Below are 27,318 nucleotides of genomic sequence, written 5' to 3'. Positions count from 1 at the left end.
AACTAGATTGTTTACTGTCAGATTGGTGGATTCTATTCTGATGAATCTATTATCTGGGTCATCTTCTCAATTCCAGACTCTTCCTTTGGCCCTGCAGTTGGGTGCTCTTTACAAGATGTTGCTCATTATACCCTAGTACCAGATATTTGCAGGATCTTGAAAGTTTGGGGCTTTGTGTTTGACCCCAGATCAGAGTGAGACATTCCTAGCCTCTTGGCATCTGATCTTGAGTCCTCTCCCTTCCACCCATAGCCAGAGTGTCACTGTCTGTAAAAGACGTTCTGGCTTAACACGGCCAAACTTTGGCCTTAGTGGATTAACTATATCAGGACTGTAATATTTCATTTCTAGATTAGTGATTTGCTGGCGCAAAAGGCAACCCTGACTTTTCAAAACAGAAAAGGTTACTATAAAAAAGTTTGCTCCTTTATGAAAACTAAGGTATATCTAGGACCCCTGAATTCTCTTCTCAGGACTAAGAATTACTTGACCTAAATTCTCACCTGTCCAGTCTGAGATCTATTAAATAGACTCATATCCTCCAAAAGTAAAGCTATATCCCTCAACCCAGCAGTTTATTGAGGACCTGGAGTGTGCCAGGCACTGCACTTAGTCCCGAGGATACAAAAGTTAAAAGAAAAAAATTTTCCTCTTTCAGGATGACATTCACTAAATAATAATACCAATGCATGTAAAACTATAAACTGAAATAAGTTCTGTGAATAAAAGGAATATGGTTCTGTGAATGCGGTTTAAAAAAAAAAAAACCTGTCAGACTAGAGAATAGAAGGTGGCTTTCTTGGGGGAGTGATCATTGAATTGAGATGTGAAAAAGGAAAAGTATGAGCTGACTTGGCAAAGAGATATAGAGAGATTGGTCAAGTATATACAAAGGTCCTGTTGCAGGAGGGAGCACGACATGCTGGAAGAGCTCTAAGAAAGCTATTCTAATTGAAGCCCAGAAAGCGAGCTGGAAATGGTGGTGCAGAGGTAGAGTAAAGGTGGAAAAGTAAACAGAGGCCTCACCTTACAGAAGTCCAGTTTCTGGACACAAGACAAAACTTTTCCCTGGGAGAGGCCAACTGGACGTCAGGAGTACTTCACCTTTGACCTTGGTCTTAGCATCCTTGAGCAGATGCTCTTTTGCAGTTGATTGCCTGATCAGGGGACCATATAGCTCTGCCACCTGGTTTCCAGCTTTTGTCACTCTTCAGTACCATGGACAGCAGTTGTCATTGGCCTGAATGCTGAGATTCACCCAGGCAGGCTTTGGGGAAAACTTGGGGACCTACTACTAGTTTCACTTTCCTGTTGCTGCAGGATCTTTCATTCTGCCTGGGACTCATTTGCACGCATCATCCTCATATAGGCATTTCGTATAAAAGGAGACCATCTCATCTAATGACACATCCAGAACACTGGACTGTACGTCAGGGCAGCACCTTCTTTCCCGTATTAAAAGCAGCCTTGGTGGGCAACCCCAAGCTCAGTGTCCTGCCAGTGTGGATGCTGACTCTCTGCATCTGAGGCCAGTACTACAGCTTTCTGAGCAGACATGCAGAGACTGGGATTTCATCGAGCCCTTTGAGCCTTATATTATCAAGGGAGATGGCAAGAATTCAATTATGCAGACTTATGTTGGGACTTCTTGAGCTTCCTTAGAGCAGTGCAGCTTAGTAATTGGGAATGTAGACTCTGGAGTCAGATTCATGGGGTTTGAACCCAACTTCATCTCCTAAAATCTGTGTGACCTTGACCAGTTACTGAACCTCTCAATTTCCACAGCTGTAAAAAGCAGATAATAATACTACCTAATAAGGTTGTTGTGAGGAATTAAATAAGGTAATCATGTAAGGTATTTAGAAGAGTGCCTGGCACAGAGAGAAACCCCAAGAAAGGGTAACTATTATTGTTTGGGAAAGAGCTCTGGTGGTGCAATGGTTAAGTGCTTGGCTGCTAACCAAAAGGCCAGTGGTTTGAACCCACCAGCTGCTCTGCAGAAGAAAAATGTGGCAGTCTGCTTCCATAAAGATTATAGCCTTGGAAGCCCTGTGGAGCAGTTCTACTCTGTCCTATAGGGTCACTGCGAGTTGGAATGCAACTCAACACCAATGGATTTGGTTTTCTCATTTATTATTATTTGGAGCATTTATCCAGCCCCATATTCTTCTTACCTTGCTGCTTGGATCCTTTTCTTTCCTGAGGAAACCACAAGCTAAAGGATTCATACTGTATAGGACTGGCACATTGACTTATTTGACCCACTGTCAGTTTTCTGTATTAAAAAAAAAAAATGCCAAGAGAAAGCTGCTGAATCACAAGAATGAATTAAATTAAAATCTGTAAACATTTACCAAGCACTTACTATGTGACCTAGAGATGGCAAAATGAATAAAAATCCATCCCTGATATCATGGCCTTTGAAATCTGGAGGTTGGGTGTATCGGTTAGAGTTGAACCAGACAAGCAGAACCAGTGTGTGTCTGTGTATGAGTGTGTATGTGTGTATGAGAATGTGTGTGAAAGTGTATGTGTGTACATAGAGAATGAGACTTACTACAAGGCATTGGCTTATGTGATTGTGGTGACTGGCTAAGTAAGTCCAATATGTCTCAGGCAGGCAGTCAGAAAGGGACAAGCATGAGCAGGCTGGCCCCTCACAGGCCTGGGCTGAAGTTTTGCCTACAGATGGTAGTCAGGAAGGAAGAGCTAGGGGAAGTCAGAGCAGCTGCAGGCCCAGAGGCCATTTGGAGCCACCACCTCAAGGAAAGCCTAGGCCTCTTTTAAAGGCTTTCCAACCGTGTAAATCAGGCTCACCCAGGATAATCTTTCTGTTGGTTAACTTAAAATCAACTGATTAGGAACGTCAGTCATCTGCAAAATCTCTTCACTGGAGCCCCTAGATTAGTGTTTGATTGAATAGTTGGGTGAAGGTGTCTGTCTGCTACAAAGCCTCTGCTTCCTCCTTCAGTCCTCCGACTCTCCCAGGAGACTACCCCTTGTAGCCCACATACTAGAAAGGGAATTCTAAGGATTGTCATTCAGCCTAATCAGCTTGACACATCACAAGGCCATCAAAGTGAGTTTAGGGACAGGGGGAGACACACATGTGGCCATAGTAGGGAGGATGAGACTTAACAACTTTTGAGCCTCTATTAAGTGCCAGATAAGTTACAAGCATCATCTGTAGTTTTCCTCCTCTTTTTTTTTTTTTTTTTTGGATGAGTTAATAGGTTCCCAGGTATTTGAGATTATGATAATGGTCATAGGATTGGAATTAAAATCTAGGCCCCTCTTACTCTAAAAAAAAAAAAAAAAAAAAAATTTTTTTTTTTTACTCTAAGCCCGAGTAAAATCTACTATATCACACTATCTCAAATTTAAAAAATAACTGTAATAATGGTTTCATAGAGGTGTGGCCAAGGTACTATGCTTGCACAAGACAGGAAGGATCATGGTAGAAAAGCTGGAATGCTTCATGAAGAAAGTAACATCTTAGTTGGCCTTTGAAGCATGTATTGGGGATTTTCTAATGGTGGAATTTCAGGCTCTGTCACATGAATAATAAAGAATTTGTGGTTATGGAGTTTTCAATTGGTCCCCAGTCATAAAGGCCATCTCAGCCCTAAGTCTTTTGCAGATCAATGCATACTTAAACCAGGAACTAATATGGCATCACATGTCTCTGTCAGTCTCCTTATTGTGAGTCTAGCAATTGGCAAACGTTCTGTGAATATTTGCACATTGGATTTTTTTTCTTAAGCTCTTAAGGGAAAGATATCCTTTGGAATTCTGTTTGAAGATCTCCAGTGCCTCATCGTCAAGCAATGTTTCCTCCCAGCTAACAATATCTGGATGCTCTGTAATCATTGCTTAATAGTCAAAGATTAAATTCATACCTTGTAAAGGAAAAAAGACTTCAAAGCAGATCATTTCTCTAAAAGGGGTTCCAACTCTAATATGCTCAGTTTTCAAGGCCAAGATACGGCTATTTTCCATTTTCAGTATGCACAGATTTTAATGTCGGCCAATTAAAATTAGGAAAAGCCTCAGTTGCTTTTGAACATGGGTGCCTTATCCAGGTAGACTTAGATTCCACTCTCCAGCTTGGCCAATCTTTACAACACTCAGGCCTGCAGCGAGGCAACCTGCTTGTCTCTCCTTTCCTTGGTTGGCTTGGGAAGGACTTAAAGAAATAAAAGCCTTGTCACCATCAGCAAAATCAGCAGTGACAGGGGCATATGGGGACAGTCATCTTCAAAAGCCCACAAAGCTGATGCGTATCAGCAATATCCTTGGTGGAACATATGCTTCCTTCAGGGGTTGAGATTGCTCCGTTTGCTACAAAACCATTTAATACATAACATTTTCTCCAGTATCTAATGTGCTAATCAAACTTCTCAGAGACTGACCAAGTAAATAGTATTATACCCATTTAAAGGTGAAGAAGATGAAACTCAGAAAGATAAAATTACTTTTCCAAGTTCTCTTAGCAAAATGGAGATGGAACCTAAACGGAATCCCAATCTCCTAGCCCCATGTATTTTCCATTTTCTCACAATAGTCATCTGAACTTTACCTATAGAGATAAGGCCCTTATCTCTCATCTCATTTGTGGATAATTTTTAAGCCAGGAAAAACAATTTTTTATTTAAAAAAAACAAAGTTTATTATTTTCTTTAATAACAAAGAAATATTTGTATTCATTTTAGAGATTTGGGGGGAAAAAATGACTGATAATCTTACCACCTAATTTTGGTTATATACAATGGAGTTGCATCACAATTTTAACTTAATGTTAGATAATTCAACTGTATGGACTAAGGGAAAAAGAGATAAAAAAAAAAAAAGTATAACTCTTGATTTACTCAGGAACCCTTCATCTATTCAATCTATCACAACACCCCCCGCCCACACACCTAAGTACACTCTTTCACATCCTGGTTTATTTTTCTGCTTAGCAATTATCATTATTCAATATACTGTATATTTTACTTGTTTATCTTGTTTATCGACCATGTCCCTTACTAGAATATAGGTTCCATGAGATCAGGGTTTGTTTGTTTGTTTTGTTTTGTTTTGTTTTTGGCTTAATTTTGTTTTGTTTTGTCTGCTTTAGCTACTACTGTAGCCCCTGTACCCCAAAAATACTGGCAGATTGTGGATTCTTTGTGAACATTTATGGACAAATACTAGACGGAATAAATGAATGAATCAGCCCAAGCTAATGCTACTGAAGGGATATTCAACAGTGACTTCAGAATCAAATCCCCCTACAAGATACAACTACATTTCCTTCCTGTCTAGGCACTCTCCCTCCCTCTCCTCTCTGTCCTCTCCTCTTTCTCCTTTCTTTCTTTCTGTGAGTGTGTGTGATTTTTTTTAACATGGCTACAGTCAAACTGTGCATACATTTTTCACCTAAATTATAACAAATAATAAGTATAGAAAATACCTTAAATTTCACCTAAAATAATATATATAATAATGTATACATATTAATATATATAATTTTATAACATATATATAATAATATACAGTAAAACCTGTGAAAGTGGAACCTGTGAAGGTTGAAACCTGGCAGAGAAAGAAAATTCAAATACTTTCCACTAATAGAGAGTGATAGAAAAGCAGTAAGTCTGTACCTTTTCAAAGGTAGAAGACAAAGACCCAGAAAAACAAGGCAGTCTTGTCAAGTTCCGGCTCTCACAGGTTTCACTGGGTATGTAATAAGTATAGAAAATATCTTAAATCTTTTCCCATTCTCAAATACTATAACTTCATTTAAAAAAAAAGGGGGGAGGAATTGAAAAAATTTCATAGACCCACCACTCAGACCGAACTATCACTAAAATTTTGGTGTCTTGCCTTTTAGCTCATTATTTTCAGAGTATATATTTTAAATAATGGTATGATCATAATATACATAGAATTTTCCATACTGTTTTTCACAGGCTTCAGAGCTGTCATTTCACTCTGTAATTTAATGAACTAAATCACAATTTACTTGATCATTTTGCTGTTAGTGTATATTTAGGTTATCGTCAATCTTTTCCTTTTCACAATAATGTTATATTAGACATTTCTGTGTAGAAGCTTTTTTCAAATTTGGGATTAAGGAAATGAACTTTATATGGCTCCCATGCTACCTCTTACCATCCTGCCATAATCCTCTCCATTCCCTCACCCCACTGCTGATAAAATTTATAGCACTGGCTTCTTATTTGTTTGAAGTGGGTCCCTTAAGGGGTGACCTCCCAGTGTCTTCAATTATTATTTTAAATGATGCCTTAGGCCTCTGCCTGGCACAGCGGTGCCCTCACCTTCTCTTCTGTCTTCCAAGCATGGAGCTCAGCTGCCAAGCTGGCTGTGCCCCCTCCTGTCCTCAGAGCTGCCTCCAGAGTCCCAGCAGAGAACCAGATTAACCCCTTTTGTTAGCAGAGGTAATTTGCCTGGTTCAGCATTAATAAGGGATGCCATAAGCAGTTGGGGTCAGAAAGAACAGATCTGTCAAGCCCCAGGGTTAATTTAATAGCAATCTGTTGGCTGTCTGCATTGGATATGAGCTGCAGATTAAATGCTGTGTTTTGCTTTTACCATTTAGTTCTTTGGGACAACAGGGAAATAATTGGAATAGAGAGCTCTAAAGGACAGGGAAGAGAAAATTGACTGTCAAAATGCATCATTCCATTTTCGAGTTAATGCAGGGAGCCACGCATTGCTCATCTCCTTTCTCCTTCTCACCCAACATGAAGGGCAAAGCCACATCTACTGATGGCATCTGCCTCCCTGTAGAACAGTGTAAGAGAAAAGTCCTGGGTTTCTAGATGATGCAGATGTGAAATATCCTGTCCCATCATCCCCATAAGCGATTACATTTTTGGTGACCAAGCTCCTTCTCCTGCATGTATTTGGAGCTCAGCAAGTTCTCCATCAGGTAACAATCCAAGAAATCCTTTGCCGGGTTTCTGTCCCAACTTCTGGTTCAAAAAATCCATCAGATCATAGGATGTAAAAATCCTGGGTCAGATGCCATGTCCAAAATTCTAGTTCAGAAAAATGTAGTCACCAAAGTGATAGGTCACTTAAGAGAGCACTGACCCAAAGCAGAAGAGAGAAAGCCACCCTCTCTGATAAGCCAGGAGTAGTGGAGTCCCTGGGTGGTGCAGACGGCTAACGCACAGCTAAAGCACCAGCTAACTGAAAGGTTAGAAATTCAAGTCTACCCAAGGCACCTTGGGAAAAAAGTCCTGGCAATCTACTTCTGAAAAAAATCAGCCGTTGAAAACCCTGTGGAGATAGCTCTACTCTGACACTCACGGGGTTGTCATGAGTCAGAATCAACTCTGCGGCAATTTACTTACTACCGGTGGTATCAAGAGAGCCAGAACTACCACGTTCAGAAAGGCTGGCTGTGTAAGGTCCGTTCCTGACGGGAGGCAGAGTGGCACAGAGAACACAAAACCTAGAGTCAGACAAAGTTGAGCTCAAATCCCAGCTTGGCCCCCTACCAGTCATATGACCTCGAATAATTTACCTCACTCACTGCCTTGGTTTCCTTAGCTGTAAAAGTGGGCTGTTAATAGCTCTGATCTCAGAATGCTGAGATGTGGGTTAAATATGATAATATGTGTAAAGAAAGTGCTTAGCACAGGACAGGCGGGACACTTGATAACCATTATCTGCTGGTCATTGTTAGCCTCCTCTTCATCCTTATCCTCGAGGTTATTAAAAACAGGCTTAGAGTTGTGGTTTATCCTCTGAACCTCACAGAATCAGACCCAAACAAGCACTCTAGTCAAAAAGGAGACTCAGACCTGGAGGGGGATAGATGGCGATGGCTTAGGGATGAGTGTTGATGAGTAGACTTAGAGGTCTGGGATGGATGGAAGGATGGACAGACGGACGGGCGGACGGACAAAAGGAAGGAAGGAAAGATCCAGAAGCAGCAGTCCTAAGCAGGTTCAGTGAGCACATCTCCATGATGGTATTCTCGATGGCGGGGGATGTTCCTGATTTCGTGGATATGTATAGATACCTCATTTTACACGTTCTGACTTTGGGGCTTTATTTTTAGGTGGGGAAGAAAATAACTGTAGATGTAGCACCTCCCCTGCCCACACAGCGAAGATCCTTTCCAGTGCAGCTTGTTTTTAAAGCTACACCGGTAGAGGTTGAGAAAACTGACACCAGATTTTCTTTCCCTATTTTGGGAAAATAGAAACATGCTCACTGGCACAGTAGGATGTAAAGGCTGCTTCTGGAGGGTGATGGAATCTGACAACAGCTGAACACTAACCTCTGCTTACCCTACCCCATGCCGTGGCCACAAAGACCAGGCATGGGTTGGGGGTGCTGAAGAGGATATCGAGCTCAGCTTGGAGCCCCCTCCTGACTGGCACAGGCCCTTGCTCCCCAGCATGTGGTGCTAACTGCAATAATATTTATAACTCCAGCAGCAGCTGAGTTGAAAGGTAGTATTTTGTGAATCCAGGGGACCCACGTACCCTGGAGACCTAAGTAATATTTGCATCTGGATTTTGTGGGGAAATCGTAGCATAATGTAATGTTACTTCAGTCTCAAGCTAATTTTAGAAAGAACCCAACAGGATTTATTAGAGAGAATTGAAGCGGAAGGAGGCACAGCCAAATACAAAGCCATTGTTGCAACTAATTGCATGTTGGAATCATTGTAGCAGGAGCAGAGGTGATGTTTGATAACAGAGGATTGCATTGTTAGTGCTAGTGTGATTAAAAATATCAATACGTTTGCTCTTACTCATCTAAACTATAAGGAGGGGACGATGCTACTTAACGAAAAGCATAGAAGATTTTCATCCATCCCGGTCTAATAGGAGAGTCTGTAAAAGTTAATGATTCTTGATTGAATGCAGTGTTTTCTAAAAGGTGGTGCTTAAACTCTCGCACACACACAAATGTTTTTGCTTTAATCATTTTACATTTATTGTCATGCAAAATAAATATAACTATTTCATGTAACAAATGTAACATATTAAACCCATGATTTCATGTATATTGGATTACTGCTTACGTAAGGCTGGTAAAAGAAAGAGTAAGTCAATTTAAGGTTGCTCTGAAGAAAAACATTAAGCAAAAAATAATACAAGACCATACATGCTGTTGTTGTTAGCTGCCATTGAGTCGGCCCCCAATTCGTGGCAACCCCATATACAATGGGGTGAAATGCTGCCATCCCTATGATCAGTTTTGGATCAGACCATTGTTATCCACAGGGTTTTCATTGGCTGATTTTTGAGAATAGGTTGCCAGGCCTTTCTTCCTAGTCTACCTTAGTCTGGAAGCCCCACTGAAACCTGCTCTACACCACAGCAACATGCAAACCTCCATGGGCAGATGAGTGGTGCCTGCGCATGAGGTACATTGGCCGTACATAGAAAGCTATATACAAAGGTGGCTCACAAGTGGTGAAGTCTAGGAAAAGTGGGAATCGCTTTGATCAGCCTTGCCGTGTAACAGCACCAGCATCATGAGGCCTGTTTCTTTGCAGGAAGGTTTCTGTATCCTCAGCATCCCAGCACCAGTAGCCCCAAGCTACATCCTGATCCCTGAGTTCTCAGTAGGGCTGTGAAGTTGTTGTTGTTGGGTGCCATCAAGTCAGTTCCAACTTACAGCAACCCTATGTACAACAGAATGAAACACTGCCTGGTCCTGAGCCATCCTCACAATCTTTGTTATGCATGAGCCCGCTGTTGCGGTGGTGTCAATCCATCTCATTTGAGGGTCTTCCTCTTTTTCGCTGGCCAACTTTACTGAGCATGATGTCCTTCTCCAGGGACTGATCACTCCGGACAGCATGTCCAAAATATGTGAGACGTAGTCTCACCATTCTTCCTGTGAAGACAGCAGTGTAAACCCATTTCTCCACCTGGGGAAGAACTCATGCCAGACATCCTACAGATGAGGTGTCTACGTACTTCACTTGAGTCACCTCGATAAATGAAAGGCCGAATGCTTCATTCCAACATACAAGAATATGATCTTAAAAAATAGAGGCAGAATAATTCTTGCTCAGGAAGGAAAATACTAACAAAAATTAGATGATAAAACTAAGGGTATGTTGCCTGGGAGCCTAGAACCTATCTGCCATACAATTAGATGGCTGCTTGCTGATGCTTCAACTCCCACACAAGATTTAAAGCAAACCACAAGTTATGAAGATGTGAGGTCCTGTATATCTTAAGAAACAGAAATCTTACAGGATTATTAAAGAGCACGCCTGGGATGAAATCCTAGTGCTGCCACTTTTTAGTCATGTAGCTTGAGACAAGTTACCTTGTACAAGCTGAGCCTCTCTTCCGCCCCTGAAAAGTGGGGATAAGAAGAGAGTTGATGATAGAGTTGTTGTAAGGGTTACATGAGATATAATGCATAATCTGCTAAGCACAGTGATTGACATATAAGTGCTCAATAAATGGTGGCAGTTATTATCATTGCCATCAACATTATTATTAAAGAAGTTCTCAGAATCCTCTGAAGAGAGGATTTGTAGTCGACTGTTGATATCATTCACCAGCCCAGAAGTTGGGGTTAAAGATCCAAATAAATTGAATTATTCACTTGGAATGGGACTAGTTCCTTAGCCACTATTGTAGAATGGGAAATGAAAGTCTTTGCAACTTGGCACGTTTTAGTGTGATTGTGTGAGCAGATAACTTTGATGGTGAATAGGACATCTTCTACATATCGTGGAGGATAAAACTCTGATAAGGGGTCAGGGAGATGTGAGTTCTAATTCTGCCTCTGACCACTGGTTAACCATGGGCTGTTTTCTTAAATTCCCTGAGCCTCACCTGCCCAGGATCAATAACCAACCAAATCCATTGCCATCAAGTGGTTTCTGACTCATAGCCACCTTATAGAATGGAGTAGAGCTGCCCCATAGGGTGTCCCAGGAGCAGCTGGTGGATTTGAACTGCCATACTTTTGGTTAACAGCCGAACTCTTAACCACTGAGCGGGATCAATAATAATTGCTTATTTGCTCATAGAGTATTACAAGGGCCCACCAAGTGTGTGGTAAACACTGACAATGTTACACAATTGTAAGGTGATGTCATTACTTATCACCCCAGTTTCTTCCTTCTCTTCTCCTGGTTCCCTCCTTGACTCGTCTGTGCCAGATATCGTCGACATTAAGCCGGCCAACATGGAGGAGCTCACAGAGGTGATCACAGCAGCTGAGTTCCACCCCCATCACTGCAACACCTTTGTGTACAGCAGCAGCAAAGGGACGATCCGGCTGTGTGACATGAGGGCATCAGCCCTGTGTGACAGGCACACTAAATGTGAGTAGCAGCCCAGGGGCAATGGGGGTGGATGGACCACTGGCCCCAGCATGCAAGAGGAGAAGGGGAGCCTCAGAGGTCCTCGCACTCCTATCCTACCTGCTAAACTACACCTGTGGGCCTGACTTAGGTGTCAACTCAATGTTTAGTGCTTCAAAAAAGATGAAACCTCACATGGAATTCCACAAAACTTAGGGCTTTGGAGTACAGAGATGAATAAGACAGGATCTCTGTCAGTGAAGAGTTTAAATAACAATATGATGTTACTCAAATTATTTTGAGAAGATCAGTCTCACTACTGTGGGGAGAATGAATCTGGGGAGTAAAGGGGGAGGCCGCTTAGGAGACCATTGCTCTATGCAGGTGAGAGATGAGGGTGACCTGGACAAGTGCAGTGATGTGGAAATGGAGAGGCATGGATGGATGGCAGCAGAGTTAACAGGACCTGCTGATGGGCTGTGTGGAAGGTGGAGAATTGACAAGAAATTGAGAGTGGCAGACGAGGGAAGGATTCAGTGGCTTCTTGGAGAGGTTGCAGCTGTGGGAACCAGCATTCTAGAAGTTCTGGGGAATCTCACGGGCACCAGAAAGTCTCCACGAGGGAAGGAATGCGTGTAAAGTGCAGCCAGACTCACTTACCCTCAGGTCATGCTGGAGTTTTCTGTTTTTTCCCTGCTTTTTTTTTTAATTTTAATTTAATTTTTTTTCTTAAGGTAAACAGATAACAAATCATTTGCCTTTTCTATGCTCTTCACAAGTACAAGTCGGTGACATTAGTTATGTTTATCATGTCGTTTAACCATTACCATTATCCGTTTCCAAATATTTTTTTAACAGAAGGTCAGTGTCCCTTAAGCAGTGAATCCCCTCTTTCCTTTCCCGCCTACCCACCTCTGGTAGCCATTAATAAGCTTTGGTCTTTATCCTAGATATTTCATATAAGTGGAATCATGTACTATTTGTCACTTTATGACCTACTTATTTCACACAGTATAATGTTTTCAAGTTTTATCCATGTCGCAACATGTATCAGGACTTTACTTCTCTTTATGGCTGAGTGATATTCCATTGTAGATATGCACCACATTTTATTATCCATTCATCTGTTGAAGAACATTTCGGTTGTTTCCACCTTTTGGCTATTGTTAATACTGCTGTAATGAACATTGGTGTACAAGTCTCTGTTTGCACTCCTGCTTTCAAATCTTTGGGGGTATATACCTAGGAATGAAATTGCTGGATCATATGGTAATTCTGTGTTTAATTTTTTAAGAAACCGCCAAATTGTTTTTCACAGTGTTTATACTGTTTTACAATCCCACCAGCACTGGATGAGGGTTCCAATTTCTCCGCATTCTCATCAACACCTGCTGTTTTCTGGTTTTTTAATCACAGCCACGTTAATGGTTCTGAAGTGGTTCTTATTGTGGTTTTGATTTGCCTCTTCTTTAGTGTCTAATGTCCTTTCGGGTAATGTCCTTCCATTTATTTAGTGTCTAATGTCCTTCTGGGTAATGTCCTTCCATTTATTTAGGTCTTCTTCGGTTTCTTTCAGTACTTTTTTTAATTGTGGCAAAAATATACGTAACAAAGCCTATGCCAATTGAATAATTTCTACATGTACAATTCAGTGACATCGATTACGTTCTTCAAGTTGTGCAACCACTCCTATTATCCTTTTCCAAATCATGTCCACTAGCATTAACGTTCCTATCCCTGTTATGATTGAATTATGTTCCTCAAAAGTATATGTTGCAAATCCTAACCTTTCTGCTGTGATTATAATCCCATTTGGGAATGCGTTGTCTTTGTTACGTTAATGAGACAGGATTAGTATAGGGTGTATCTTGAGTCAATCTCCTTTGAGATGTAAAATAGATTAAACAAGGAGATTAAAGAGACAGAGATGGGGGAAGAAAGATGCAAACCCACAGGAAGATTGCCCAGGGGCAAAAGCTCAGAAGAGATAAGGACCTTCCTCTGGAGCCAACAGAGAGAGAAAGACTTCCCCTAGAGCCGGCACCCTGAATTTGAACTTCTAGCCTCCTAAACTGTTAAGAAAGAAACTTCTGTTTGTAAAAGCCACCCATTTGTGGTATTTCTGTTATCACAGCACTAGATAACTAAGACACCTCCTAACCAAACATTCCCCCTCTCTCCCACCCCAGGTTACCACTAATAATCTTTGTTTTCTATATATTTGCTTATTTCATAAAAGTGAGATCATTCAATATTTTTCCTGTTGCAACTGACTTTTTCACTTAGCATGATATTTTCAAGTTTTATCCAGGTTGTGGCATGCATCAGAACTTAATTTCTCTTTATGGCTGCATAATATTCCATTGTTTGTATATACTATATTTTATTCATCCATTTGTCTGTTGGTGGGCCTTTCAGTTGAATCCACCTTTTGGCTATTGTGAAAAGTACTGCAATGTACATTGGTGTACAGCTCTCTGTTTGTGTTTCTACCTTCACTTCTCCTGGGTATATACCTAGACTTGGGATTGCTAGGTCATATGGCAGTTCTATGTTCAGCTTTTTGAACTGCCAAACTGTTTTCCACAGTGTCTGTACCATTTTACATTTCCACCAGCAATGGATGAGGGTTCCAGTTTCTCCACAACCTCGCCAAAACCTGTTGTTTTCTTCTTTTTTTAATCATTGCCATTCTACTAGAGGTGAGGTGGTATCTCATCGTAGTTTTTAATTGCATCTATCTAATGTCTAATGGTAGAGCCCTGGTGGCACAGTGGTTAAGTGCTATGGCTACCAACCGAAAGGTCAGCAGTTTGAATCCACCAGCTGCTCCTTGAAAACCCTCTGGGGTAGTTCTACTCTGTCCTGTGGGGTTGCTATGAGTTGGAATTGACTCCATGACAATGGGTTTTTTTGTTTGTTTCTCTTTTGGAATGTCTAATGATGTTAAGTAATGCTTTATAGTTTTCAGTGAACAAGTCTCTCACTTTCTTAGATTTATTCCTAGGTTATTTTACTGTCTGACATGCTGGAGTTTTAAGAGCACTGAACAAGCAAAGCAGCTCCAAAGCTACTGGGATCTGAGTGCTTGGAAGCAAAAGACCACAATTGGATGTAGGCAAGTGAAACCTGCCCACCACTAAACAGCGAGTGCTGTGGGAGCAGGATGGGCCTGCCACTATCAGGGAGGCTTTCTAGAAACACACTGCTCCCCAGAGTAAAGGCGCCTGGATGGCAGTGGAAATCCATGTTCCGTTGCCAAGATGTTCAAGAGAGATTAGACCTGTTTGTCTCACCATCACCTTCTGCTGGGTGCTGTTTTGCCACTCCAGTTTCCTGTGGAGAGCAAGAAAATGAAGATCTTTCTCTCCCACAATCCCAGTGTTCAATTTTAAGTCCTGTATAACATGAGCATAACATAAGCAGTATGACTGCTTTCTGTGTAGGTGCCTGACTTAGAGAAAGATGAAAATCTTGTGGTCGTTTTGATAATTTTGATGTTTGCTTATTTGCTGTGAGAGGGATAGCACGGGGAGGTGGTATGGATAGTGTAGCAGTAAGAGTGTGGATTCTAGAGCCACATGACTTGAGTCAAAGCCAGGCTTCACCCCTTATTAGCTATCTGACTTTGGCCAAGTTCCCCTAACCTTTCTGAGCCTCAGTTTTTTCATGTGTAAAATAAGTAAGATAATAGCCATCACTTCATAAGTTTGTATGGGGTTTAGACAAGAAATATTGAAAACTGTTAATGAGATATTTTACATTTTCTTATGCTAAGTCTTTGAAATTTGCTGTGTATTTTATACTTATAGCACATCTCAATTCAGATTAGCAGCATTTCAAGTGCTCAATAGTCATATGTGGCTAGTGGCTACTATATTAGTGCAGATTTGGAACATTTCCAACATTCTAGAAAATTCTTTCGTACAGTGCTGATAGTTCTTTGAGGGCATGGACTTATTCTGTTTTGTTCACCCCTTTTTCCCTAGCACTGAAAACAGTGCCTGGCCTGCGATAGATGTTTAATAAATATTTGTTAGTGTTTGTGCAGGTGTTGACCTTTGAGTAGTACTTATATAAGCCGATGAGGGAAAGAGTGTTCAAGTCAGAAGGACCTGCATGAACAAAGGTGCTGAGGCATGAAAGATCACAATAAATTTGTGGGACTGCAGGGCAACTGATATGGCTGGTGTGTATGGAATGGCTTGGAGAAGGCAGAGAGTTGAGGTTTGGTAGGAAGGCAGGAGCTGGGTCATAAAGGCCATCATTAAGACCTTGAATTTTTTCCCCACAGTTATTGAACAGCCACTAAAGTAACTAAGGAGTAATATGATCAGAATTCGATTTTAGAGAAGTCAACTCTGGCAGAAGGCAGAAGGATGGCGGCTGGATTCTGGTTGAGAGAATAAGGAAACCAGGGCACTACTTAGGAAGATATTATAATTTAGATGAAGGTTTCTCAACAGTGGCAATTATTGATATTTGGGCCAGACAATTTTTGGCTGACGGTGGGGGGGCTATCCTATGCATTGTAGGATGCTTAGCAGCATCCTTGGCCTCTACCCACTAGATACCAGTAACACAACCCCAGTTGTGGCAACCAAAAATGTCTCCAAACACTGTCTGATGTCTCCTGGGAGGACACAAAGTTGAGAACCTCTGATTTAGACTAAAATTAAGCCGGTTCTTCATCACAATTTTCTTGTATCTGTGGTGTGGTTATTGCTATTAAGAACTCTGAGAGGCACAGTGGAAAGGTAAGACTTATCTCCTACACTCAAGGAATTTAAAATTTGGCTGATAAGGCAAAACGTACACACGAAACATTTCAGGAACAATGTATAGGGCCAAACCCACTGCCAGCCAGTCAATTCCAACTCATAGCAAACCTATAGGACAGAGCAGAACTGCCCCATAGGGTATCCATCTCCTGCAGAGCGGTTGGTAGGTTTGAACTGCTGACCTTTCAGTTAGCAACTGAGCACTTAACCACTGTGCCACCAGGGCTCCATGTATAAGACAGTGGGTGTTTACTACCCAAATAAGTGGTGGAGACACTTAGGGGGTAGGGTGTTCAGGGAGAGTAGAACATTTGGGATAGACCTCACAGGAAAGACTGAGGCTGAGTAGTCAAGTGTTGAAGTACAAGGAGGATTTGTTCGGTTGTTTATGGCAGTGCTCACAGCATGGGTGAAAGCCTGACTTTAGAAAGTTATATGGAGCCTTTTTTTTTTTTTCATAGCAAGACGTGTCAGGCGGAAAGGGGAGTACGGAGGAAATGAGGTAAAATAGGAATGATGGTTTACATCAGGTTAGTCCTTAAAGACCAAAGTCAAAAGTTTATTGCTGTCATGTATTCACTCATTCATTCATTCAGTAACTTCTCTATATCTTGAGCCTAGAAGCCAGACTTTCTTAAACTTTTCCACCAAGTACAGCACTCCAGGAGCCAGCCGTAAGCCCTGCTGCCTTGGAGGAAGGGTATCCAGAAGTGATCAAACTTCTCTGATGTGCTCATTGTGGCCCAGCCTAACAGCACAGGCAAAACAGCACATTTCAAGTGCTCAGTAGTCATGTGTGTCTACTGGCTGCTACGTTAGTGCAGATTTAGAACATTTCCATCACTGCAGAAAATTCCAGGTAGACAGAAGCAGCAGGCCTGCCAAGACCAGTGATCCCAAGGGAGGTACTGACCACAATGGATTTTCTTTGAAGCCTTATTTTTCTCTTAAAATTTCATGTGAATGTTACATTGTCCCCAAATAAATTGTCTGATTTCATTTAATTTAATAATAATATTGCCACCCCAAATTTCAAGCAGAATCAATGTTCTTAGAAAATGCAGCATTTACTCCCATGGCTTCCTGTCCTCCCTGGTGTACCCCACATCCCTGACTCCCGGATATACATGTGCCCCGGTTTGAGAAGCACAACTTCTGGTATGTGGGCTGTGATTTAGGATCATTTCGCTTGCAAGCAAGTTGCAAAATTTGTGTTTTACAGAAGCCTAACACACTAGTGGCACGGAGGAAGGAGAGTTAGAACGTTTTGTTCTGGTTTCAATACAGTGAAATTTGTGACTGTCTTAGTCATCTACTACTGCTGTAACAGAAATACCACAAGTGGATGGCTTTAACAAAGAGAACTTTATTTTCTCACAGTCTAGTAGGCTAGCAGTCCAAATTCAGGGCATCAGCTCCAGGGGAAGGCTCTCTGTCTGTTGGCTCTGGATGAAGGTCTTTCTCGTCAATCTTCCCCTGGACTAGGAGCTTCTCTGCACAGGAACCCCAGGTCTAAAGTACATGCACTGCTCCTGGCGCTTCTTTCTTGGTGGTATGAGGTCCCCAACTCTCTGCTTGCTTCCTTTTCCTTTTATCTCCTGAGAGATAAAAGTTGGTGTAGGCCCCACCCCAGGGAAACTCCCTTTACATCGGATCAGAGAGGTGACTGGAGTAAGGGTCATGTTACAATCCCACCCTAATCCTCTCAACATAAAATTACAATCACAAAATGGAGGACAACACACATGGCCTAACCAAGCAGATACACAGATTTTTGGGGGGACATAATTCAGTCCATAACAGTGACCTAGATAAGGATGGTGGCTGTACAAATCTAAAGGAAGGGATGGGAAAAGGGGGCACTTTCTCTGAAAATAAGTATGGGTGATGTAAGCACTATTAGAGTTTAGCATTCATCACACATGGAGAGGACTTTTAATGCTCATGTCCTTCCCGCCAGACTGTAAGTTCTCTGAGGACAAGACTGGATCTGTCTGCTCCCATCATATCACCAAGTCTGACACATAAGTAGGTGCTCAGTAAATATTTATTCAATAAGTAAATTTATGCCCAAGGGTTACATAAATAAGATATGTGGGAATGAGAACTAATGGGAAGTGGTTCCAGGGGACAGTGAAGGGTCAGGACATGTGTATGAGGTGACATGAGCTGCCTATGGACTCCGGGGCCCCTCTGATGAGCACTCAGCCCAGCTGAGTGAAGGCAGGATTGAGCTTAAAGGGCCACTGACCCAGGGGGAATGCCAGCTATAGCTCAAGAAGGCCTGGTGTCCTCACGGCTCAGTGTGGTGGACACCAGCCTGAGTGTTAGCATCAGACAGACCCACAGGAGTTCTGGATACTGAAGAAAAAACTATCTGGAAGACTTATTGAATCCTGAACTCAAGATGAAAAAAGGACAAGGCCTTAGAAACTTCTGGAACTAGAATGGTTTAGAGCAGAAGCTTTGGAATCAGAGCTCAGCTCTGATACTCGGTGACCATGTGACCTTGGGCAAGTTACTTAACCTCTCTGAGCCTCAAGTTCCTCATTTGAAAGTGGAAATAATACGAACAGCCTCATAGGGCTAGTTGCTCACGAGAAGTGTTATGATGTGTGTAAGATCCTAGCACTCTGCGGGACACACAGGAGTCCATAAATAGCAGCAGCTGTTGCTCCTGTTACCATGATTAAACCTAGACCAGCTGCTGTCAATCAATTGTGACTCATGGCGACCCCATGTGTGTCAGAGTAGAACTGTACTCCATAGCGTTTTCAGTGGCTTATTTTTTGGAAGTAGATTCCCAGGCCTTTCTTTCAAGGTGCCTCTGGGTGAATTTAAACCGCCAACCTTTCAGTTAGCAGCTGAGCACATTAAAACTTTGAACCACCTAGTGCCTCCATTTTCACAATTATCCCTCCTTAATTCCCCTTGTTCTAGGCTTGCAGCTATAAGATAATTGATACCCCAGCCATTTTTCCAGCTATAGGAGGCCCTGTTATTCATTTGTTCATTACTATTTGTTGAGCACATACACTATGTCAGGTTCTGAACCAGACTATGGGGACACAGTGGTGAGCAAAAACAGACTTGGTTTTCTCCCTCTTAGGGCTCACCAACTAAGGAAGAAAGACACATTTTTCAGAGAATCACAGATAAATGACATTAAAACTGTAATTAGTGGTATGAAAGGGAGGCAAGTGGTGCTACGAGTGAATGTGACAAGGACCCTGTACCCCAAGGCGGTGACCGCTGAGCTGAGACCTAAAGTTTGAGATGTTAACCAGGAGAAAGCACTGGGAAGACTTCCAGCAGACAGATGCAGCAGGCCTACCAAGCTACACACCCTGGGGCACCCAGGGCTTGATTCTCCCTCTGGCCTGTACCCCACACACCCTGGAGAGGAGACACCTGGGGGCAGACCCTAGGGAGACCCAGGACCTAGCTAGTGGCCCACAGGCCTCTGGGCCAGCCCTGCCTCCCCACACCCCATGCCAACACAGTAGCACTCTGAATTCCAAGCTGCCAGCCTCCTAATCTAATTAAGAAGCAAACGAAATTCATTTTCCTGACTCGTCCGAAGTGCCGACCTTCTCCAGGGCACATCTCCCTTTGTTCGGTGGCAGCCTCCAGCTCCTGCCAGCTGGGAAAACAAGTTCAATCTGACCTCTCGCCTGACATTTCATATTGATTTTCCCCACCCTCCTCAAACACCAGCCTCAGTCGACCATGGTTCAGCCAAGGTGTACAAATGAAATTGAGACAGTTCATCAGAGTTCAGAATGAAAAGCAACATTGGCTTTTGGAGATGAGCTCTGAGAAGGAGGTATTTAATAACCGTCGGCATTTAATCAAAACGCTGAGGAGATCCACGTTATCAGAGCTGCATATATTAATTTCCATATGTCCCTCGCCCTGCATACTCAGCAGGGGGTGGAAGGGATGATTTGCTCTCTCTCTCGTTTCTCTTTTTTTCTACCACTTTTGGCGGTAGTGACAAGGATTATGATTGTGTGTGTAGTTGGAGATTCTCATGAGGAAACGATAGGGTGCTGCTGGCGACAGCATTTTATTGGTCTGAACTGTGCTTTTCCTTTTCAATGAGTATTAAATGTTGGGTGAAGCAACTGGCCAGAGGTGATGAACACCAACCTAGGAAATGAAAAGGAACGAAATCTGCACTCCTTTCCGAGGCCTTAGACCATGCCTAATCTGGTCCCTGCCCACCTCTCTGACCTCAGCCCATGGTATTGGCCACAGCGACCTGCTTTTTGTGCCTCTAACATACCCAGCCCTTTCCTGCCTCAGGGCCTTTCCACGGGCTCTTTCTCTAGCTGGAATGCTCTCCCACGGAGCCCCCCACCCACCTGAACTGTTTTCGTTGTTTAAGTCTCTGAGAAAATGTCACCTCCTCAAAAAGGACATCTCTGCCAACCCCATCTGCCTCCAATTTCTCTCTATCTCATCACCCTACTTTATTTCTTTTTATAGCACTTGTCTCAGTCTGAAATTATCAATAGTTGTTTGCTTTTCTTACTCTGGAAACCCTGGTGGCATAATGGTTAAGTGTTATGGCTGCTAACCAAAAGGTCAGCAGTTCGAATCTACCAGGTGCTCCTTGGAAACTCTGTGGGGCAGTTCTCCTCTGTCCTGTAGGGTCGGAATCAACTCGACGGCAATGAGTTTGGTTTTGGTTTTCTTACTCTAGGTCTCCCCAACTCGAATGTAATCCCCATGAGGGCAGGGATTTTGTTTAACTGACTAACCACCGAATTACTAATACTTAGCATAGCGTCAGAGTCCCTGGGTGGTACAAACTGTTTACGTACTGGGCTGCTAACCAAAAGCTTGGAGGTTTGATTCCATCCAGAGATGCCTTGGAAAAAAGGCCTGGTGAACTACTTCCGAAAAACCAACCACTGAAAACCCTATCGAACACAGTTCTGCTCTGACCCTCCTGGGGTCGCCATGAGTCAGAATCCATTAGATGGCAACTGGTTTTTAGCATAGTGCCCTGGGTGGAGTGGAGCTTCACTGATCATCTGTTGGTAGAGAGGCAGACGGATTGAAAGAAGGAAAAAACTGAAAATGATGAAGACCACTGGAGCTGACAGTTCCAGGTTCGGATCCCAGGTTCACTCACCATAGGAAGCCTAGGCAAGGTCCCTATGCTGGTAATTTCCTCCAGGTGGTGAGGGTGAAAAGAAGCAATGTACACAGGGCTCTCAGCACAGCCCCTGACTGTGAGCACACAGTGAACATGGCTTTTAAAAAGGCAGAGGGGAAATGAGACAAAGGGTGAGGGCAATAAGCACCTGTAGGGGAGTCTCTCCGATTCCCCCATGATTGGCTGTGCGTTTTATTATTATGGTGCCTGGATGCTTCCTGTTGTGCTGAAACATAATTTCTCTCTGAACAAAGGGGGCATTAATTGATTTTAGAGACTATGGGGTGCTGAGGAGCCTGTTTCCAACTCTAAAGCCACTCTTGAGAGAAGCCAGTCCCCAATAAGTAGAGAATGTTTTAGCAGTATAAAAGATACAGGTAAGATCCTCAAGTGGGGGTGGGAAGGGAAAAGGGGTGCTTTGAGGGCCTTAGAGACTTAACTTGCCAAAGACCTGGACACAGATAAAGACAGAGAGGTGAGAAATGCTTATGATAGGTGCTAGAGCAGGATGCAAAGTTACAAACTCGCCGTGAAGGCAGCGATGTGAAGATGGTCATAAATGGACAAAGACTGGCAGGGACTGTGCGAAGGGGATGATGTCAGGGTGGTGATGTCAGTTTTTCCATTTTCCAGATTCCCTCAAAGGTTGTATTCTCACCTCTATAATTTGCAAAAAGTTCGTACATAATAGGAGAGCTCCAGGATGAAGTCAGCAATGAAAGATCTTGATCCTCCCCCAACTCCATACACACACCTGACAGTACCTGTCATAGGTTCTGGGATGGGGCAAGACAGTGAGGAGCCCAGCATGACAGATCCTTCTAGCTATTCCCCACTGTCAGACTAACAGTAGTGAGTGAATTCAGAGATATGGCCAAGGCAGGGCAATCCAATGAAATGGTTTCCACTATAACTCTATGTCCCTGGCCACACTGGGTTACCTAAACGAGTTACTTAACCTCTCTGTGCCTCAATTTACTCATCTAGAAAATATGGCTAGTGGTAATATGTAATGTTATAGAGTACTTATTGGGATTAAATGAGATAACACACAGGAAGTCTTAGAATATAGGCTGGCACCTCACAAGAGCTCAGTGTTAGCTATTGTTGTGATGACAGTGCCCACTTGGTTCCCCACCACATGTGTCTTTTGTTGTTCTTGTTGTTGTATTTTAGATGCAGGTTTACAGACCAAATTAGTTTCTCATTAAATAATTTATACACATTGTGTTTGTGACATTGGTTACCACCCCCACAACATGTCAATGCTCCCCTTCCCGACCTTGGGTTCCCCTTTACCAGCTTTCCTGTCTCCTCCTGCCTTCTAGTCTTTGCCGGGCTAGTGTGCCCATTTAGTCTTTCTTTGTTTTATGAGCCTATCTAATTTTTAGTTAAATGGTAAACCTCAGGAGTGACTTCAGTACTGAGTTAAAAGGGTGTCTGGGGGCATACTCTCAGGGTTTCTTCAGTCTCTGTCAGACCGGTAAGTTTGGTTTTTTGTTTTTTGGTTTTTTTTCGGAGTTAGAATTCTGTTCTACATTTTTCTCCAGTTCTGTCTGGAACCTTCTGTTGTGATCCCTGTCAGAGTAGTCGGTGGTGGTAGCCAGGCACCGTCTAGTTGTGCTGCCAGTCTCGTGAAGGCTATGGAACTTGTGATCCATTAATCCTTTGGACTAACATTTCCCTTGTATCTTTGTTTTTCTTCATACTCCCTTGCTCCAGACGGGATGAGGCCAGTAGAGTATCTTAGGTGGCCGCTCGTTAGCTTTTAAGACCCCAGACACTACTCAACCAACGTAGGATGTAGAACGTTTTTATAAACTATGTTATGCCAATTGAGCTAGATGTTCCCTGAGATCATGGTCCCTGCAGCCCTCAGCCGGGTAGTTCAGTCCCTCCGGGAGTTTGGATGTGTCTATTGAGCTTCCATGACCTTGCCTTGGTCAAGTTGTGCTGGCTTCCCCAGTATTGTGTATGGCTTACCCTTCACCGAAGTTACCACTTATCTATTATCTATTTAGTGTTTTCCCTCCCCCGGCCCCGTAACCATCAAAGATTCTCTTTCTGTGTAAATCTTTTCATGAGTTTTTATAGTAGTAGTCTCATACAATATTTGTCCTTTTGTGATTGACTTGTTTCACTCAGCATAATGTCCTCCAGATTCATCCATATTGTGAGATGTTTAGCAGATTCATCATTGTTTTTTATCTTTGTGTACTATTCCATTGTGTCTATGTACTGTAGTTTGTTTCTCCATTCATCTGTTGATGGGTGCTTAGGTTGTTTCCATTTTTTGCTATTGTGAATAATGCTGCAATGAACATGGGTGTGCATATGTCTATTCATGTGGCAACTTTTATTTCTGTAGGATATATTCCTAGGAGTGGGATTGCTGGATTATATGGTATTTCTATTTCTAGCTTTTTAAGGAAGTGCCACATTGTTTTACAAAATGGTTGTACCATTTTGCATTCCTACCAGCAGTGCATAAGAGTTCCAATCTCCTCTCAACCTCTCCAATATTTGTTATTTTCAGTTTTTTTGATTCATGCCGGTAGTGTCGGGGTGAGATGGGGTCTCATGGTAGTTTTGATTTGTATTTCTCTAATGGCTACTGATCACGAGCATTTCCTCATGTGTCTGTTGACTGCTTGAATGTCTTCTTTGGTGAAGTATCTTTTCATATCCTTTACCCATTTTTTAATTGGATTATTTGTCTTTTTATTTTTTGAGATGTTCAATTTTCTTATAGATTTTAGAGATTAGACTTTTGTTGGATTTGTCATACCCAAAAGCTTTTTTCCAGTCCGTAAGTTTTCTTTTTACTCTTTTGGTGAAGTCTTTTGATGAGCGTAAGTGTTTAATTTTTAGAAGATCCCAGTTATCTAGCTTATCTTCTGGTGTTTGCATATTGTTAGTTATGGTTTGTATCCTGTTTACCCCGTGTATTAGGGCCTCTAGCGTTGACCCTGTTTTTCCTTCAATGATTTTTGGGTTTTATATTTAGGTCTTTGGTACATTTTTGAAGTAGTTTTTGTGTATGGTGTAAGGTATGGGTTCTGTTTCTTTTTCTTTTTTTGCAGATGGACATCCAATTTTCCCAGCACCATTTGTTAAATGGTGGACTTTGGGCCTTTGTCAAAGATCCGGCTATTGTGGGTGGATGGATTTACATCTGGTCATGTGTCTGTTGTACCAGCACCAAGCTGTTTTGACTACTGTAGCTGTGTAGTAGGTTCTGAGGTCAGGTAGTGTGAGTTCTCCTACTTTATTCTTTTTCAGTAGTGCTTTACTTATCTGGGGCCTCTTCCCTTTCCATATAAAGTTAACAATTAGTTTTTCATCTCTTTAAAATAATGCTGTTGGTATTTGGATTGGGATTGCATTGTGTTTGTAGGTTGCTTTGGGTAGAATTGACATTTCACAATGTGGAGTCTAGCTATCCATGAGCATCGTATGTTTTTCCATTTATATAGTTCTCTTTTGGTTTTTTGTGTTAGTGTTTTGTAGTTTTTATTTTTTGTTTTTTTTTTTTGTATAGGTCTTTAACATCCCTGGTCCACATGTGTGTTTTAAAAGTGGGGTGCAAGAGAAGGAGAAGCAGCAATAGTTGTAGAAGTAGTAACCACAATTACAGTAAAAATCTGTGACGTTTTACTATACTCAGGAAGTAGGCCAAGTATACATGGATTATCTCATTTAATCCTTATTAACAACCCTATGAGGTACACACTATTATTATCCACATTTTATGGATGAGGAAACTCACCAAGAGGGGAAATGATATACTTATGGCCGCCAGAAGACAAGTGGCAGGGCCAGGGTTTAGTCCAGACCTGTAACTCTTTTTTTAGTACCTCTTACCAGGACACCACAAATCACTTACTCACCTAAGATTTATTAAACATCCGCTGGTTCCTGCCTTCAAGGAGCTTATATTCAAGTGGGAAGGAGAGAAAATATGCAAACATACAGATAAATAAAGAAGAAAATTTCAAATGGTGATAAAAGCTATAAAAAATAATTAAACAGGGTTAGAGAGGAACTGGGCTGGTGGAGCTATTTCCATAAGGTGGTAAAGGAAAGTCTTTGAACTGAGACCTAAATTATCAAAAGGATCCAAGCAGAAAGAGAACATCTAAGTGTTAAGATCGTAACACAGGAACAATCATTTGTGTTCAAAGTGGCTGAAGACTAGTAGGCTGGAAAAAGTGTCGAGGATGAGGTCAAAAGGTAGACCAGGGCTAGATCATGTAGGGCCCTGTAGACCAGGGAAGAGCACTTGGATTTCATTCTACATGAGACAGGAAGCCATTAGCAGGTTTTAAGCAGGGATGTAAATAATCCATTTATGATCTTAAAAGTGCTCCCTAAAGGGGGTGGCAAGAATGGAATCGGAGAGACCACTTAGGAGGCTCTTGATAAAGTCAGGAAGAGAAATGATAGTGGCTCTGAGCAAAGTGGGCAGTGAATGGGTGATAAGTGGACAGATTCAGGACCTACTCAGAAGGTAAGTCTAAGAGGATTTGCTGAGAGACTGGAAGTGGAAAGATGATGGGAAGGGAGGAATCTGAGATAACTCTTAGGTTCTTATACTCGCTTGACTGGGAGTACAGTGGTAACGTATACTGAAATAAGGAGACTGGAAAAGGAACAGGTTTGGAGTGAAAAGACCAAGAGTTCTCTTCTGGATGTGTCCAGATTGAAATATGGATGATACACCGAACTAAAGAAGTCTGATAAGCAACTGGATATGTGAATCTGGAAGTCAGCAGGGAGGTCCAGACTGGAGATATAAATTTTGGAGTCATGAACATGTTGTATTTAAAGTCATGGAACAAGGTGAAGTCACTTAGGGAAGAAGGTATAGATGGAGAAGAGCGGTAAGGGAAAGGTAAGGGGGTAAGGGGGAGGAGGAGGCAGCCTTTTATAGGAGACTGAGTATGACCTGCCAGAGAGGTAAGAGGAAAATCAAGAGCTGGGTAGGGAAGGTTACATAAGCCAAGATAGAAAAGTAATTTAGATAGATATTAGGATCAATTGTATCAAATACATCTGAGAGGTTAAGATGAGAGCAAAGAAATGATCATGGGATTTGGTCTCCTTGAATTCTTTGACCATTAATTAGTTAATTAAAGTAAAAGCAATTAGCTTCCTGCCTGGCACATTGTTGTCTTTAGCTGCCATTAGCTCATCCCACAACTCATGGTGACCCCATATACATCCGAGTCAGATCATTGTGATCAAGAGAGTTTTCATTGGCTGATTTTTCAGAAGTAGATCACCAGGCCTTTTTTCACAGCCTGTCTTTAGTCTGGAAGCTCTGCTGAAGCCTGCTCAGCATCATAGCAACACACAATTCACCAATGACAGATGGGTGGTATCTGCACTGGAGGTGCATTGGCCAGGTATCAAACCCAGGTATCCCACATAGAAGGTGAGAATTCTACCACTGAACCCCCACTGCCCACAGTCATTAGAAGAACAGCCTGAGTTCCAACAAGAATGGGACAAAGCTTGGTGCCTGACCTAAAACTCCAGATCAGAAATTCATTTCCCTCCAAAGGTAGGCCTAGTGGTTGGGGATGGGTTATTATTTTTGAGCCCTTCTATGTCTTATTTAATCCTCACAACAGCCTTTTTTTTATTGCACTTTAGATGAAGGTTACTGAACAAACTAGTTTATAATTAAACAGTTAGTACACATATTGTTTTATGACATTGGTTAACAACCCACAACATGTCAACACTCTCCCTTTTCGACCTTGGGTTCGTTATTACCAGCTTTTCTGTCCCCTCCTGCCTTCTAGTCCTTGCCCATGGGCTGTTGTGCCCCTTTAGTCTCATTTTGTTTTATAGGCCTGTCTAATCTTTGGCTGAAGGTAAACCTCAGGAGTGGCTTCATTACTGAGCTAAAAGGGTGTCCAGAGGCCATACTCTTGGGGTTTCTCCAGTTTCTGTCAGGTCAATAAATCTGGTCTTTTTTTGTGAACAACAGCCTTATTAAGGTTGGTATTAGTACCTTCATTTTGCAGACAAGGACCAGAGAGGTGAAGAAACTTGCC

The 27,318-nt window shown here is 42.2% G+C and overlaps 1 protein-coding gene across 1 annotated transcript in view; it reads left to right on the top strand.

The window, feature by feature from the left end:
- The window catches only part of PPP2R2B (protein phosphatase 2 regulatory subunit Bbeta), a 326,027-nt gene that overhangs the window by 249,904 nt on the left and 48,805 nt on the right, over positions 1–27,318 (top strand). Inside the window, exon 6 of the mRNA XM_023550368.2 lies at positions 11,162–11,326. Coding sequence (XP_023406136.2) covers positions 11,162–11,326 — 165 coding nt within the window. The remainder of the gene's footprint in view (positions 1–11,161; positions 11,327–27,318) is intronic.

Source organism: Loxodonta africana, chromosome 2, assembly GCF_030014295.1.
Source record: "Loxodonta africana isolate mLoxAfr1 chromosome 2, mLoxAfr1.hap2, whole genome shotgun sequence".
Taxonomy (NCBI): Eukaryota; Metazoa; Chordata; class Mammalia; order Proboscidea; family Elephantidae; genus Loxodonta; species Loxodonta africana.
Note: the sequence above shows the minus strand (reverse complement) of the source record. Positions and strands in the feature narration are given on the sequence as shown.